Genomic DNA, 18009 nt, shown 5'->3' on the forward strand with positions numbered 1-18009 from the left:
AAAGTGGAGGCAAACAGGGTAAAGTCAATTCACTCTGACCAAATTTCTGAGTCAGATGGGGGAAAGCCACACCCCAACCCCAGCGCCCTTCTGAGGGGCAACAGTGTGCAGAACAGAGCTGTTCACATAGAGCAGGACACAGAAGACACAAGCTGTCCAGATCCAACAGCCCTGCTTCTCCAAACATGTGATCCCTGCAAGCCTGTTGCAAACTCTCACATGTGTCACACTTAATTAAGACATAATTGGGACTGAAGACAGAGTCAGTGGCAAAGAGAAAACGAGATGACAAGGGGGACCCCGGGGGACACATTTCCAACAGAGGTCACAAGTAGTTCTCTTCCAGATCTGGGCAAGACCTCCTCTCCTCTTCCTGTACCCACCCCTGAGACCCAATTCCTGCCAGCACCAGGCCAGGTTACCAAAGGGCCTCAGTGAGTCCAATCAAGGTGCCAGCTGCAGGTGGCAAGGAGAAAGCCAAGGATGTCTGGGCTGGGTGATGGATGAACCATTCTCCTGTGAGGTCAGGACAGAATTTACTCATTGACAAAGAGGTTCTCAAATTACAAGCTCCCTAAGATAATTGGGAGCAAATGCACAGGTGTGGCCACCCTCTAGGTTGTGCCACTGTGCCACCCTAGTTGCTTCTCCCACCCCAACCACACAGGACACAGAGATACAGAGAAGGATGCCTGAGATGCAGCCTGACCGCGCTAGGGCCATCATCATCATCCAAGAACCAGTCAGGTCTGTGTGTCAGGGGAGCCTGAGGCCACCTAGTGGTCAAGGAGTCAACATCACACAACAGAGGAATCAAAGGATGTCATGCTCATGGAATGGGACTTGGAAAATAGACCCAAAGAACCATGCCAAGGCAGACCCAGCCCAGATGTCCCCATCTTTAAGGTCAAAGAGACAAGAGTACCATGAGCGCACCACCCAGCTCAGTCCAGACACCTGCTGTCTCCCCCAAAAGGGCCATAAAATAGAAGCAATTCTTACCTTAAATATCTTTAAGTTGTTCTGTGCCTCCTGCAACAAGCTTTTCAAGGCAAAGTACATTCTCTGTTTATTCCTAAAAGGGGGAAGGGTTACTGATAGAATTAGAAGCAGTCTTTGCATTCATCTGCCTGTGGTTCCCAACTCATGGCTCAGGGGACATGCCCAGGAGCTCCTGCTCCAGGTCTCCCAGTTTTTCAGATTAAGGAGCTATACTGTCCCCAGCCGTCTTGCAGAGGCACTCCCATCACTGCCCCTAACCCACACCCTGCTCTCAGACCTCATCCTGTAGCAACATCTTCCCAGCTGCTGGCTCTGCCAGGTTACTTGCAGGAATCAGTAGAGGCAACCCTGACCCCAGGCAAAAACTTGAGCCCTGCCCAGGGTCCTGGTTATACAGGGGCCAGTAGTCCCCACCTCACAGAATGCCTGCCCCACCTCTAAACCCGTACCTCCCTCACCTCATAGAACACACACCCATCAACCCCACCTCACAGAATACCCCCAACTCCCCCTCACATAACATCACTCCACCTCACAGAATGCCCCACCCATGGTTCCCACTTCATAGAACACCTCCCCTGACAAACCCTTCCTCACAGAATACCCCCAAACACATCTCACAGAACACCCACCAACTCCCCATCAGAGAACATCACCCACCTCACAAAACACTCCCAACCACCCCACCTCCAAGGAAGATGGCACTGGGACAAAGTAGAAGTGTTCTCTTACCCTGAGTAGAGATCAAGGGGACAATATTTACTTATCTGCTTCCATTTCCCAGTTGCCACCTGTTAAAAAACCACCACATTGTGTCAGCCATTGGACCTAGAATAGCATTGGGCTAACTGTAACACAGAACAGCTGAAGTGACTAAGATGATGAAGGTTCCAGCAGATGTCACCACCTCTGGGTACACATCACCAACCCCAGGAAACCTTTGCCCTCCTGTAAGAGCCTCACAGGGTTGCCAACTCAGTCCTACACATGAACAGGGATGCAGCAAGCACATTTTAAAAGTGACATGACTAAATTTTGGTACTCAGATAAAAAAATCTGGTTTGGAAGGGGAGGGTATGGCTAATAAGTAATTTCATGTTGTTGGTGAGATAAAAAATGGAAAAGGCAACTTGCTGGTGTTCATCAAAATTTAAAAAGCAGGTGTCCCCTGACTTGGAAAATATACAAGGAATTACAGGGTCAAGGATGTTCACTGCTGCCTCACTATAACAGCAAGACCTAGAAACAAATAAGTAAGTCACAGCAGAGCTGCTCTCAGGGGCCAGAACACAGCAGGACACATGCTGAATGAAAGAATGAATAATGACATGCAGCTACTAAAGGAAAGAGGTAGAGCTAAAATCACCAAGTTTTATTCAAGTCAAAAAGCAACTTACAGAACAAAACATATGTCACTTTTGCTAAAAAAAAAAAAGAGAAAAAGTATGTGCAGACTATGCATATATCCAAATATGCAAAGAAAAAACCTTGAAGGATAAACAAACAATCCTCAAGGATTATTTAAGTGAAAAAAAGAATTAGCAGAACAATTACATATGGCAAGACTCCATATTTGCTTTAGAAATGTGTAGACACACACATATGAACACACATTAGAATATGCATAGAGACAAGCATCACCTCATTTCCACCGGATACCATGTTTATTTGGCACAGGAAAAGTCTGGAAGGATGTACAAACTGACAACATGAATTACCTCTGGAAGACAAGTGACCTAATTCATACAATTCCATATTTTATCAATTAAATGAGTAGACACTGAGTCAGCAAAAATGGTGGAGTAAGAACCTTTAGAAAACCTCTCCTCTATATGGGCAATGAGAAAACTGGCAAAAACTAGAAGAATCAATTACAATTTTCATAACTCTGAAAGTCTTACAACAACCTGGGGAGCATTTATTAAAGAAAAACAGCCAAATCTAAGTAAGAGCTGAGCTTTGTGGCACTTTTACTGCTCTTTTCCCATCCCCTTTCTAGTTCCAAGGGAACCCTGAAAACCAACAGCCCCAATCATGGTGAAAAAAGAAGGCCAGCAATCTCCAGAGGGGTTAAATAGACCAATACTTCTTAAGAAAAAATCCTTAACAAAAACTAACAAATCAAACTCAGCATCATATTAAAGGGATTATCCACCTACAATCAAGTGGGATTAATCCCAGACACATACAAGTGGTTCGACATATGAAAATCAGTGTAATTCACCATGTTGCTAGAGGGAGGAAAGCACCTCATGATCATTTCAATGTAGGACAAGTACTTGACAAAATCCAACATCCTTTCATCATTTAAAAAAACACACTAAAGAAGAATGTCTATGACAAACTCACAGCTAACATGACATTCAATGGTGAAACACTGAAAGCTATCCCCCTAAGATCAGGAACAAGACTCTTGCTACTTCTATAGAATACTGTACCCTAGGTTCTAACTAGAGCAGCTAGGGAAGAAAAACAAAGAAAAAGCATCCAGCTTGGAAAGAAAGAACTAGAACTACCTCTATTTGCAAATGATCTGATCATGTATATAGAAAATCCTAAGAAACCATCAAGAAAAACTAGAGCAACTAAGCAAGTTCATCAATGATAACAGGATTACAGGTTAATATGCAGCACACAGTAGGTACTCATTCTGTGAGGGGCTTTTTTTTTTCCTACAGGTGTTCAGGGTCCAATCTTTACTCTGTAGTTCTTCAAAGGCAGTTGAGCCTATGGGGATTTCCTGATCCCTGGACTACAGCTATGCAGGATGTTCTGGAACTCAGTATCTCTCTCCTGATTCTCCCTCCCATTCCTGATGTGCTAAAGGCTGTAGCTACCCTGCTGGGTCAGTTGTCTGATGTTCTGATTCCTGGAGAACAACCTACAGCTTACTCCTCCAGCCTTCCAATGAGTCTCTAAACACTCAATTTCCTGTTTTAAACTTTTCAGCTTAAAATGCATAGAATTGTTTCTACTTTTCTACTGAACACTAAAAAATATCCAAGATAAGGTTGTCAGGTCAATGATGACCAAGACTGCAATTTTTTCTGATTGACTGGGTCTTAAGTGTAAACGAAACACATAAAAGAAAGTCCAGCCCCTGCCGTGGCTTTGTGGAGTTGGACCAATAACTGCTCCAATGGAAGAGAACAGAAGAAATGCTTCAGAAGAGCTGAGTCAGAAGTTGGCTACGTGGAAGAGTTACTAGCATTGGCGTTCTATCTCCACTTTATTCCCTGCCCTCCATCAGAACTTTGGCAGCTGACTACAGTCTAAGAGGAGCTGTTAACATCACATTGGTCACTATCTACAGCCACATTAAGAAAGGAAATATGCCAACTGTGAAAGTGTCCTACACCCCCGAATAGCTGCTGCAATTTTGAGAAAGAAGAGTAAAGTAGGAGGGATCACAATACCTGACACTAAACTATACTACAAGGCCACTGTAATCAAAACAGCCTGGTACTGGCATAAAAACAGGCACATGGACCAATGGAACAGAACAGAGAGCCCAGAAATAAACCCAAGCCTCTATGGTCAATTAATATTTGACAAAAGAAGCAGCAACATAAAATGGAATAAAAATAGCCTCTTCAACAAATGGTGTTGGGAGAACTGGACAGCTACGTGCAAAAAAAACGAAACTCGAGCACCAACTTACACCTTATACAAAAATAGATTCAAGGTGGATAAAAGACTTAAATATAAAGCGTGACACCATTAAAGTCCTAGAAGAGAACATAGGTAGGAAAATCTCAGATATTTCACGCAGAAACTTTTTTACTGACTTGTCTCCTAGAGCAAGGGACATAAAGGAAAGAATAAACAAATGGGACCTCATCAAAATTAAAAGCTTTTGCACAGCTAAAGAAAACAGTATCAAAATAAAAAGAGAAGCCCTGGCTGGCGTAGCTCAGTGGATTGAGTGCGGACTGGGAACCAAAGTGTCCCAGGTTCGATTCCCAGCCAGGGTACATGCCTGGGTTGCAGGCCATGACCCCCAGCAACCTCACATTGATGTTTCTCTCTCTCTCTCTTTCTCCCTCCCTTCCCTCTCTGAAAATAAATAAATAAATAAAAATCTAAAAAAAAAAAAAAAAAAAGAGTGTAGTATTAGTATAAGGACAGATATACAGAACAATAAAATAGAATAGAGAGCCCAGAAATAATCCATCACACATACGTCCAAAAGATCTTTGATAAGAGTACCAAGTCCATTCAATGAAGAAAGAATAGTCTTTTCAACAAATGGTTCTGGAAAAACTGAACATCTACATGCAAAAGAATGAAGTTTGACAACTACTTAACATCATATACAAAAATTAACTCAAAATGGATCAAAGACCTAAATGTAAGAGCTAAAACTAAAACTCTTAGAAGAACACATAGGAAAAAAGCTTCATGACCTTGGATCAGGCAATGATTTTTTACACATGACACCAAAAGCAAAGACAACAAAAGAAAAAGTAGACAAATCGTACTTTGTTAAAAGTAAAAACTTTGTGCGTCAAAGGATACTACCATCAATAAAAAGGCAACAGACAGAGGAGGAAAACAAATTTGCAAACCACGTATCTGATAAGAGATTAATATCCAGAATATATAAAGAACACATAGAACTCTATAACAGAAAAACAAAGTAATTTAAAATGGGCAAAGAATTAAAATAGATATTGCTCCAAAGAAGATATTCAAATGGCACAAGAAGCACATGAAAAGATGCTCAACATCAGTGTTAGAGATATACACATGAAAACCACAATGAGATACCACTGCACACCCAGTAGGATAGCTATAACCACAAACAGGGACAACAACAAGGGCTGGCAAAGATATGGAGAAATCAGAACATTCATATGTTGCTAGTGGGAATACAAAGTAGTGCAACGGCTGGGAAAAACAGTTTGGTGTTTTCTCAAAAAGTTAAACACAGAACTTCCCTGAAACCTAGTAATTCCACTCCAAGGAATGTACCTAAGAGAAGAGAAAACAAGGATTCAAACAAGTACATGTACACACATGTTTATAGCAACATTATTCACAACAACTGAAAGGTGGAAACAAGCCACATGTTCATCAGTAGATGAATGGATGAACAAACTGTTCCCACACAACGGAATATTAATCAGCCATAAAAGGAATGAAGTGCTGATACACACTACAAAACATGAATGGAAAATGCTCTAAAATTAGATAGTTGTAACAGTTGCACAACTCTGTGAATATACTAAATTATACACTTTAAAAGGGTAAACCTTATGGTAAGTGAATTTTATCCCAATTTAAGACAAAACAAAACAGAAAGGTAAACAATGAAGTACTTGTGAAATAAAAAGTAAATAATAAATATCTACATTTTCTTTCACCCTTTTGATAACCTACGTGGTCACACCTCAGGCCCAACCACCCTCCACACAGCTCTGTAGGGAGGGATGTGGGCTGGTTGGCTCTCCTCACCTTGAGGTGCTGGTGCATGCAGTAACGGCACACCTTATGTTTCATCTCATGTGTAACATTACTGGATAAAGGAATAAACCCACATTTTGGCTGCAAAATAAATAGGAAGAAAAACCACTTAAGGAGAAATCACATACCTTTAAATAGACATAATTAACTACAAGGCAACACTGAGGAGTAGCAGCAAATGTTAGAAAAATATTCCCAAAGTTGCTTTTCTCTCTAGTCCCACAAGGAAACTGATGCTTCCCTTGTCACATTATATAATCATCTCTCTGCTGTTAGAGAGTCAGAACTCTTACTGGAAAAACATGGTTTTTCAGTTGCTAGATTGAAAAGTACAACAGAGTTGCTTGTGTTTCCAAGACAGTAGGAGGTTAGAAAGTGCAGATTTGCCCCCACATTCCCAACTGTAAGAAGCAGAACTCTTGTTCCCTCTGACAAGAATTTGTGAATGGGAAGTTGCCCATCTGATGGCTGCCAGGCTCCCAAAATGTCTGGAACCCCAGTTGCCTTTTAAAAGCCACAGTTTCTGGGCACACACAACATGTGAGACCTGCTCTTAGCATTGGGGCAATGAAGAACATGCCACAATTGTTTGTGATGCCTAAGACACTCATCCTCTGGATGTGAAAATAGATTATTAGGCCCCATTGAGCACAGAGGTTGCTCAGAACCAAGGGTATGACCCAAAAATCACCAACACAGAGATTTGGAAGGAGACAAACAGTGGCCTGGGACATCTGGGAAGCTTCCGGAGGAAAACTTGAGCAGCCAGACTGGACATTGCACAGCAGAGCTAAAGCTGGGAGCCTGGCCCTTATCCAGCAATCACTTCCCTCCACTAGAAGAGTGATGCCCTTTGTCACCCCAACTTAGAAGCCTTGACCACAACAAACCAGGGCCTTGAGAGTCACATAGGTTCCTGTGCCTCTGGGGAGGATCTCTACTGAGTAGGACAGAAACAAAAGAACAGAGTGCCACCCAGTCTGAGGGGCAACCCTCAAGCTAGCCTCCTAGAACACAGCATGCAGCGTCACCATGTTGCCAAGAGGACATGGCAGGGAAGGTCAGGGCAGCTGGTGAGCTGCATCCTCCAAAGAAAACAGGGAGGGTGGAAGACTGGACAGGGCTTGTCCCTAGCTGGCTCCCCATCAAAACACCTGGGAATAAGCCTAAATCTGGGGGTCTGGGGAGCCATGTCCCTCAGATCTGACTGGTGGAAGAAACCAGGTGACACACATGGAAGGAGCAGGAGGCAAGCTGAGTCCCTAGGAGTTGGGGATCTCTGAGAAGGAGCTGTGGGCCCCAGTGTGAGGAACACTAGGAGCTTCTGTGGTAAAGTGCACTCTAGGCAGGTGCCATGAATTTACAACCTGAACCCACCTCACTCTTCTCCCTACATCACTTTCCCCTTGACAAAACTCACCTTGATCTCTACACACAGAATCGGTCGATGATCAGCAAAATGGTAGGTCTGAAGTCTGGCTAAATTGGGAAGGCACAGAGCATAACCACTGAGAGTGTCCAGGTCCTTGTCACAGCGAGATTCTGGAAAACGGTAAGAAAAATACCTGAGGATCAGTGCAAGACACAAGATGATCCCATGATAACTTCACAAATTCCTGTTAAGGAAAGATCAGCCTTGCCCAAAAGGGCTAGCCTTGGCCTCCAGTTCTAAGCCTTGGGGTGTCCTACCTGAGGAATGTTCTGGGGTCTTTGAGTCACATGAGTGTAACACTATGACATATGATAGGGGTATGGGTCTTACAGTATCAGCTCAACCTCCAGAAGGCTGGAGACTGAGGGCAGCTAGTCAACTGTGTCTACATGCCCAATCCCCAGAAAAACCCTGACACTGGGGCTTGGGCAGCCTCCATGCTTGTCTTTCCTCCTTGTGGTCACACACTATGGCTGGAAGAGATAAGCACCATCCGCACAACTCTAATAGGAAAGGACACCTGGAAGCTCATGCTGGTTTCCCTGGACCTGTCCCCAGCACCTCTTTAATCAGCTGGTCTTAATCTCTATCCCTTAGCTGTGATAAGCCATAACCATGAGGACAACAGTGAGTTCTATGGGTCCTTCCAGCAAATTATCAGATCCTGAACTTGTTCCTGGGGATCCACAAAAGGTTCAATTGTCATCAGAAGTGAGGGTGGTCTTGGGGACTGCCTCCCAATTCTGTGAGTCCCTTAACTCAGGAACACAGAGTGTAAGGAGGAACCAGCCTCTACCTTCGTTTTGTTGGTTCCTTCAGAATCCTCAAGCACCGCTATTTCCTTAGCACTAACTCTAAAAGCTGTACTTGGACAGTCACAGAACAGCCATGTGGCCTCCAGACCCCAAGTGAAGCTGACTTTCCCCCTTTCACATAACAAGCCTGATTATGAGTCATTATTACAATGGGGGTACAGTTATTACAAATTTGTAAGTAATACAAATTTAATTGCTAATTATAAAATAAAATAATGATATTAAGCAGCGTTATAGCTGGATGGCAGAACCCTAGACAAGTCTCAGTCTGTCTCAGTATAGAAGAGGACAACAGAGCCAAGACACAGTCCTGGCTTTAATATGGCTACAACATCCTTCTCCCTCATTAGCCATTTCAACACACAGAGCCCTGCTCTTCAATGCTCCTCAGACCTGAGGCTACAATGCATGGTGCCTCAATTTTCCTAACCAAGTAAGGAAAGAATTTTATACTGGCCAACTACACACCTGGACTGCCTGGCTGCCCTTTAGAAGGAGACATATCCATCCTTAGTAACATAGAGTTCACATCTTTGTGTGAAAGGAAAGGCTTTGACATGGTTTTTGTCATTACAGCCACGACCAAGGATAAGGAAGGTAAATGAGGTAATAGGGAAGGCATGTGAGGTAATGGGCGGAGATATATAAGGTGCGGTGAGGTATGTAAGGTGACAGCGTACAGTATGCAAGGTGAAGTGGTGAAGATATTCAATGTATAGGGAGGCGAATGTGAGTACAGGAGGTGTGGAAAATACATGAGATGATGGGGGCTGGCATGGCCTACATCTCCTGTCTTCCCCCAGGGGGATCTGCAAGCTGGGTGGATTCAGCTCTGGGAGAAGGTCCTCCAACTGCAGACCTGCTAGGGCCTGGCCCATCCTCCGTGGTTTGGGTCTACCTTGGTTTTCATTTTGACTCCTCCTCCAGGCCTCCCTATAGCCTACCATCTCTACCCTAAGTCTCCCCTAATTCCTTTAGCTTCCTCTCTCTCCCAAGTACATATTTGTTTTTATTAATTAGTTCTTGGTCATATATTCTCTGCAGTGACCTGGATATCCGATGCCCGGAACTGTGAGCTCTTGAGATTTCTACCTCTGATAATCAAAGTTTCTGGTGAAAGAACTGCCAAAAACTGTGTCTACCTAATAAGAGTAACAATGTCTAACACTTTTCAAATGGGATATTTTAAATTACAAAAAGAGCTTATAAGTTAAAACCCTTACCTGGTCTTTCAGACTGTATCTTTAAACAAAGCTGTTTCACAAAATCTAAAGGCAGCTGAACCACTTCCTGTAAGGATAAATACAAAATGTTCAGTTTGGCTGCACAACAATGTGGATGTACTTAATGCCACAGAAGCACACATTTAAAGATGGTTAAAATGGTATACTTTATGCTATGTATATTTTAGCACATTAAAAAAAGTACTCAGATGTGGGCCTCAGGAATAAAGATTCTCTTCTATTTTAAGGGCATGTCCAGATGAAACAGACACTAATGTTTTTCATACATTCAGAGCAGCTGGTGTCCATGCTGGTGATGATCACCTACAGTCAGTCTCCACCAAGCACCTCCTCTGTCCTCACTGAGACTTTAACTCTGTCCTCAGTGTCTGTGGGCCACAAAGCAGGGCCTGAGGCAGTTCTATGCCAGCACAAATATTCCTCACCAATTACCTCTGCAGAACACCTGAGGCTTCTCACACTCCCACCTGAGAAATAGCTCAAGGGAAAGGTTCTAATCAAATATTAACCTCCAGGTGAGAATTCCAGTGTGCTCATTAGCCACTAGACTCACAGTGGTCCAATATGCAGTGCATTGGGGGGAAAAACAAAGAGCAACTTCTCTCCAATTTGCCATTTCCTTATAATTTCCTGAAATAAGTTTTTATTCCATGTTGCTCACTATCTTCATTGTGTTTCCAGGGTGGTAGATTTCTGACTTCTGAAGAAGTCCCAATGGGACACAACAGATCAGCCTAGAATATAAATGCCAAGACCCTAAATGCTGATATGCTACACCTTCTCCATTCTACCCTGCCCCACCTATGCATCAGTACCAGTCTGTGGCTGACCTGCCCTCAGGCCCGAGGCCATCCTCTCATACAGACATGCTTCTGCAGTCAGCCCTAGTCCAGTCAATTGTTTACTTCCCAGTCTGCTGTGCCAGCTTAACCCATGGTTTTGTCATTTACCTACACATACTATAAACTGATAAAAAGCGAGTTGCTAAAAATCTAGTTCTGAATTAGATAAGATGAAACAATGAAAAAGAGTGGGACTTACAAAAATTTGAAAATTCAAAACTTAGACCATCTCATAAAAGTCCAAGTTCTTGCTCACTCCACTTTAGAAAAAACCAAAGGTACGTAGTGGGCAGATGGCAGATAAGGGATGCTGCACACAGAAGGTAAAAAACTGCATTCAGTTCATCTCTCAAAGAAACATCTAGCCCTGCACATCCCAGAAGCAATGCATGAACGTCAGAGCAAGCACACTGACTCAGATCTCCGCATGGCAGGAGTTGTGACGCTCCCCAGCTGGGAAAGGAAGTCATGGCCCGTGCCGGAATCATCAATGCAGTGACAGAAACTTGGAGAGGAGCAGATAGGATCAAGTTCAGAGCCAAAAGTGGCTCAACTACTCTTGACACAGCATCTATAAACTGCCCCCCTTAAATCTAGTCACCAAGGTAAAAAACAGAACTATTTCTTTAAGTAATTTTAAATTCCTGATTTTATAATGAGTTCTATTTGTGTTTTAAGTCAGAATAAAATGTTCAGAGTAGGCATCCTTTCTAACATCTGGCTACATTTACCAACCTTTGGTTCAGACTCATGAATCATGTACACCATGCCATGGGTGGACAGACAACACCTACAGGACCCTGGGAAGATGATGATCTCAGCAGGGCACTTGGCCAGCACCTGCCCAATGTATTAACTTAGGAAAAATTATAGTCAGGACCACAAAATTCCTCTCAAGGAAGTTTAACTTGAAAGGTGTGGCCACACCAGCTTCCCTGCTGACAAGCACCTGCCTCAAAGGGATGAAGTGATGGCTGCAGAAAAGTACAAAGAGCCACCAAGACTGGAAGGGGTCTGGCAGGTAAGCAGCATGTCTACAGTCTTGTAAAAGCTCCCTCAGAAGAACAGCATCCCCTCACTCATTGTGTGCGGTGGCCAGGCCAATGCTTCCATCATGTCAAGTTAAAGTGGGAAGTCAAACCCTGACCAGTGTGGCTCAGTTGGTAGGGCATCATCCAGCAAAGTGAAGGGTTGCAGGTTAGATTCCTGGTCAGGGCACATGCCTGGGCTGCAGCTTTAGTACCCACTCAGGGCATATCTCAGAGGCAACCGATCAGTGTTTCTCTCTCATATTGATGTTTCTCTCCTTCTCTTTCTCCCTCCCTTCCCCTCTCTCTAAAAATAAATAAATAAAATATTAAATAAAAATAAAGTGAGAAGTCAAGGCCACACAGGGGCATTCAACCTTGGGAGGACTGGGTCCATGAAAGTGAGGTAAACTTCTGAAATTCCATCAGTATCTCAACTATCCCCAGTATTTAAGATGTAAACATCTGTGGGCATGAAAAAAGACCCTCTTCCCCATTTCCTGACCTCCAGCTCACATGGAGATTGGACTGGATTAGTCCCCAAACCAGCTAGGCAGGCCCAGAGGCAGCATGGGCACGAGAGGTGTGTCTATGACTCTGTCGGGGCCTCCTGCTCTTACCACTGGGCTGGTCTGTTATCTCATCCCAGGATACAGAGAAGGGAAATGCTCGCCTGGGGTCCAATTTGCCCTACTTCATGTCAGTGGTCAGAGAAAACAGTGGCATTTATACATACTAGTTTTGCCTGTGTGTAGTCCTATGCAGATCAGAGATGTGCTCTGTATGCCACATTCCAACCATGCCAGGGCCTCAGTGGCAGCCCCCTGGACACATCACATCCACATGGAGGAAAAGCAGGCTGTATTCACTTTGGTGTTGTCTTCATATCGAGAAGGCATGTCAATGGGGTGAATATTCCCAGAATGTGACCTTGTGGCTCACCTTACATGCGCAGAGCCCCATCCACTGTGGACAAAAAGAACCAAACCTGGAACCAGGGCATGTATGCCCTGCGCCCAGGGAAACATCTTGATGCTGCTCCCACTTGCCAGGCAATCCTTGCCTGACCCAAGCTCCCACCAATCTTCCTCACTGTGACCCTTTCAGGAGAAAGGTCTAGAGCCCCTGCTGCTATGATAGAGAGAAAAGCTCCCACTTGGCCAGACGAGCCAAGTGGGGACATTTCCTCAAGGAGAAATATGTAACGGCATACTCGCATTCACTCAGATACCATCCTGGCCAAGAATCAGGCAACACCCAGAGCAGGTGGTTCAGAGACACGAGGCTCTCACAGTTCAACTGAACAGCTAAAGACCTCACTGAGTGTAGTGCCAGCACCAAGGATGGCCAAATGACTTTAGTGACAGTGTAGTCCCTCCCACACTGCCTGGGTCTGGCCTGTAAAGCCACCACATACTGTGGAAATGACAGATGCAACTCTGGTCCAGGTCATTTCTCAGATCGAGTGCTGGGGGAATCAGGGCTGTCTCAAGGGTACTCAGAGCCCTGCAGTGAGCCTAGCCTGCCTGCTGCATGGTTGGGCTGCCCTGGAAAGGGGTCTGATGCCTTCAGCTGAAACTGCAGCCCTGACGGTGCCCAGCAGCACCACCCACAGTACATCCTAAGCTTGTCAAAGGGCCCTTCTTGGAGGATGTTTTGCTGTTAGAGCCATTTAAATTCTACTTTACCAAGCAACCCTTATGCTTCAAAAAAAAACCTTTCCCTTGATCTCCTTTTAGTGTCATTTTTTTTTCAGAATGGACACAAGGTACAGCATTTGCAAAACAGAAGCATTGTGCTCTGTGTTCAAAGTGACAAACCTACTGGTCAGAGCAAGGCTCTAATCTAAGACAAGCCCAGCAGAAGTCTAGCCGTCCCAGGTGTAGATAATAGCCACTGTGACTCCCTGCACTGCCTCTCCCCAACTATCCAAGCTGCAGACCTCGCCTGTGATAGGCACTCCTCTCAGGTACCAAGACCAGAGAGAGCCAGCAGTGAAGACTGCCCACATGCACTGGGACCAGGGATGCTGTCTGGACCTCACTCCAGAGGCCTCACTAAGCTGAATGTCTACATGAAGGCAGAGTGGAGGAGACTGGGTATCCCGGCAAGCAGGAGTTTCACTTGGTCTCTTTGAACCTCAGGCTTTTCTGGTCGAAATTGGGAAAATACTATCTACACTGCTACCTCTCAATGCAGCAAATGAGAAAAACCAAACACTTGGAAACTCTGTCATTAATATGAGTAGTTTTCATCAAACACAAAGTTACAAACTATAATTGAGAAGTTGGTATTATTGATACAGATCTTTCCAATGATTGTAGACTACATAAATAAAAATCACTTACCCCACAATGAACGTAGTTCTCTCCCAAAAACTCCTTCATGACATTTTTGCCAAAGTCTACTATGTTCTGTAGATGCTGAAATATTTCTTCTGAGGTCTGTAAAAAAGAATAACAGGCACACCTTAGCAACCAAGACCACCAAGGAAGTATGGAAGGAGTGGACCCTGACACCATGAAGAGCCCCTTACATGCAGGGCTGCCATGTTTGTGGCCACAAACAGAAGATGGTGGCCCTGGACTTGGAGGAAGGTAAACCTCACCACAGAGACTGCTGGACTCACTAGAGCTTCTGTGCCCTCGGTCCCCCAGACCCACCTCCACCTTCTACCCAGGCCCATGTGGCCCACACCTGTGCCCACCCCCTACCCCACCAGGAACTGTTGGGGATCCACCAGCAGCCCGTGCACACCTCCCAAGGAACTGGACTTTGAAAATCTCTCTTGTCCAAAAATCACTGGGTATTTAGATTTTATTCTTCAGCTTCTAAATAGAGAATAAAATGTTGTATACCAAATCCGATATTCTTAAGGACCCAACAAGCTGTGAAGATTTGGGTGAGACAGAAAATCAGCCCTGTGTCCCTCCCTCTGACCTGAGACAACAAGTTCAAATGGTCTGTCACAGGTCTCTCCAAGGGACAAGAGGGTCCTTCTCATTACATACAAGTCAGGAGGTGCTTGACACATGGCCTGAACTCTACAAAGGCCCTGTACTGACCTGCTGTCTGCACCTGTAACAGGTGCAGACCACAGCCAACGTCCTGTGGCATGTGCAGTGAGACTGCATGAGAACGAAGCCCGACAGAAAAGCCCAGAACACACCTGGTGGCTCCATACAGCTGTGGCCACTGAGCTTCTAACAAAAAGCTCTTCTTAAAGGTAGAATTACCACATGATTTCCCACTGGTAATGCAGCTGGTATCACACCATGCCATTTATATAATAAATAAAGGCAAATTGTTGCCTTGGAAGACAATGCCTCAATAAATCAAAACAGGAAAAGCTGACAGAGACATCTAGGGAACACTGGCCCTTCACTGAGTCTGGGCTCTGCAGATGCTGCGTGGGGAAGGAGGGAGTTAGAGGCAGCTTCTCAGATGGTTCTAGTTTCCACTTGGATTCCACAGAAACACAACACCCCGTATAGTTCTCTTTAGCAGCTGAGAAGGCGTCCCTCCACTTGTGCCCTCCCATCTTTTGCCATCCTTCTCTGCACTGACCAAACCATCCCCAGATCACATGGAAGCACCCTCCTTGCTTTCTCCCACAGACCTCTTCTCTTTCTACACAGCTAACCCCTGAGTGTGCCCTTCACTTCCACCGTTGGCTACCACCAGTGCCCATAAGCAGTCACCTCCCCTCCCTTTCTGGCTGTCTCTCCTAACTCAAATGAAGCAGTGATGTACCTCTCCTATATCCTAATCTTCTGCCCAATTTTCATTCACCACCCAACCACCCCTGCCCTGTCCCCCCTATGAGGACTGTGAGCCTCCCAACCCTGCTCCTGCCTTTGCTCCCCTTTTTAAGGTAAGAGCTTATGCTTTGGAGCAGAGCTCACACCAACTTCTGTGCTTCCCTCCCTCACCCCCAGGACCACAAAAAAGGGCTCCAGAAGGCTCTCTTTACTGACCCCTACAACTACTGAGATTTAGATAAATACTAGAGTGATATCCCACTCCAGGGAGACAGACACTGCAACTCAGTGCTCAGCCAGTGTGCTACCGAACAGCAACAGCTTTCTGAAAGTGACTCAGCAAACAGAAACCCACGCTCCATCTGAACTGCCTGTTGTGACTTGTAACGTTGTCTACCCAGCAGCATCACAGGCTTTATTCTCATACATACGATTCCAAGAGGCAGCAGGGTATAAGGAAATCACCACAGGAAAACTAAGACCTGGTCTTGGGGGGCCTGGCCAACCAGGAGGGCTCATGGAACTGAACAGGGTGACCCCTAGCTTAGCACCCAGGGTCTCACCATAGAAACCCACAGTGACATCAGCAAATCAAAGCACTGGGTCCTGCAGGAATAAGGGACACACCACTTTCTGCATTGAATGGTTGTGTCATCTTTAAATTTCTACAGTTAGCATTAATGCTTCTACATCAGAAATAAAACCAATGTTTTCTTAAGTAATTGTTTCAATGACTGGGTGTCAAACTGCACAGACCTTACCTTCTTCCTGTTGGGAGGAAACTTCAGAAAACGCAGTACCACACAACGCTATTGGAAGATAAAACAAAGTCTGATTAGTACCAGTCCAAAGCCCAGAAAAAAGGGTGAATGGCTGTGGAGAAGGGGCTGGGGCAGCTTGGGGGCTGTCCTTAGTAGCTTGGAGGTTGCAAACTCCATAGACAGCCTGTTGGCCTGGAATACCTAGTGCCCACAGGGAGGGGCCCAGCACTGTGTCACACACCAGAGGACACACTGGGGCCACAGGGAAACCAGGAAAACCTGTGCCCTCTGACCTAGCCAGTGCACTTCCTGGAGTTTATCTTAAGGAAATATTTAAGGATGTGCAAAAGATTTTAGCTACTCATATAAAAGTACTGTTTATAATTCTAAATAAAATGTAAACAACCTAAATGTCCATCAGTATTGAGATAGTTAAATACAGGGGGATACTCCCAGACCATGGAATACCATGCTATCACTGATAAGAAAATAGGAAGCTCTGTATTTACAAATACAGAAGAAAAAGGTCACAGAATAGGGCTTATAGAATAAGCCCATTTTTATAAATATATAATTACACACGTGCATGTATGTGAGTGTGTATATGTATGCGTATGTATAAATATGCATATATTATTATGTGTGTATGTGTGTGTATATGAGATGAAGTCTGTCCAGAAAAATTCAAGCATTTGTTAATATAACAAGAATGGTCTCTGTGACCTTGATGTAACCTGGCAGCCAAGGAGAGTGGACTGGAATGCACATCCATGAATAATGATGACTTCACTGTACTAGTCAGTGGGGGCAGAAGATGCCATTGAGTGAGCACGTGTACTGTGGCCATCGCATTCAAAATAGCTAAGTGAGTAGAGCTATGAATCTGCATCAAATTTTGCATTAAGCTTGAACATTCCTCCACAGAAACTATTCAGATGATTCAGAAGGCTGCAGCTATGAGCAACTGGTGACTGGCAACTTCATCACAACAATGTGCCTGCTCATGGATCACATCTCATGAAGAGTTTTTTTTAGCAAAACATCAAATCACCCAGGTGACTCAGCTCCCCATATAATCCAGATCTGGCACCCTGCAAACTCTGTATTTTCCCAAAATTAACATCACCTTTGAAAGGAAAGAGATGTCAGACCATTGATGAGATTCAGGAAAATATGACAGGGCAGCTGATGGTGATCAGCAGAACTGTGTGAGGTCCCAAGGTGCCTACTTTGAAGGGGACTGAGGCAACATTGTCCTAGGTACAATGTTTCTTGAAGCTTGCGTCTTCTTCAATAAATATATTTTCCATATTGCATGACTGGATACCTTCTGGACAGATCTCATATTTATTAGAATAATGTACAGGTACAATTCTGTTTCTGTGATGTTCAAAAATAGGTAAGACAAAGTTGGTGATCACCCCTCAGGCATGGGAAGGTCCCTGAGAAAGGTTATAGAAGGGTCTGGATTATGGATCCATGTAATTTTGTAATAATCAAACTATAGATACACTTATAATCACAGCACTGTTATATAGGCTTGCTACACTGCATTCTTAAAAGTATGTAAAATAGAAATGTTTAAATTTGGTATGTGTACACTCCATTTGTATAAAACACCTGAAAGGCCTTCAGCAGTTAACAGCATCTCCAGGTAG

The 18009-nt window shown here is 44.4% G+C and overlaps 1 protein-coding gene across 6 annotated transcripts in view; it reads right to left on the reverse strand.

Moving 5' to 3' along the window:
* Positions 1 to 18009, reverse strand: part of LOC114513564 (inositol-pentakisphosphate 2-kinase) — a 111884-nt gene that overhangs the window by 23738 nt on the left and 70137 nt on the right. For 5 of the 6 annotated variants that reach the window (XM_028532900.2, XM_036018427.1, XM_036018429.1 and 2 more), the window contains 7 exons: positions 16352 to 16399; positions 14178 to 14273; positions 9939 to 10005; positions 7889 to 8010; positions 6460 to 6549; positions 1735 to 1793; positions 1003 to 1075 (listed from right to left, as the gene is read on the reverse strand). In XM_028532900.2, coding sequence (XP_028388701.1) covers positions 1003 to 1075; positions 1735 to 1793; positions 6460 to 6549; positions 7889 to 8010; positions 9939 to 10005; positions 14178 to 14273; positions 16352 to 16399 — 555 coding nt within the window. Of the gene's footprint in view, positions 1 to 1002; positions 1076 to 1734; positions 1794 to 6459; positions 6550 to 7888; positions 8011 to 9938; positions 10006 to 14177; positions 14274 to 16351; positions 16400 to 18009 lie in introns of those variants that run through there. The other variant, XR_004901446.1, reaches the window with a different exon arrangement.

The sequence above is a fragment of the Phyllostomus discolor genome, chromosome 2, assembly GCF_004126475.2.
Source record: "Phyllostomus discolor isolate MPI-MPIP mPhyDis1 chromosome 2, mPhyDis1.pri.v3, whole genome shotgun sequence".
NCBI classification, from domain to species: Eukaryota; Metazoa; Chordata; class Mammalia; order Chiroptera; family Phyllostomidae; genus Phyllostomus; species Phyllostomus discolor.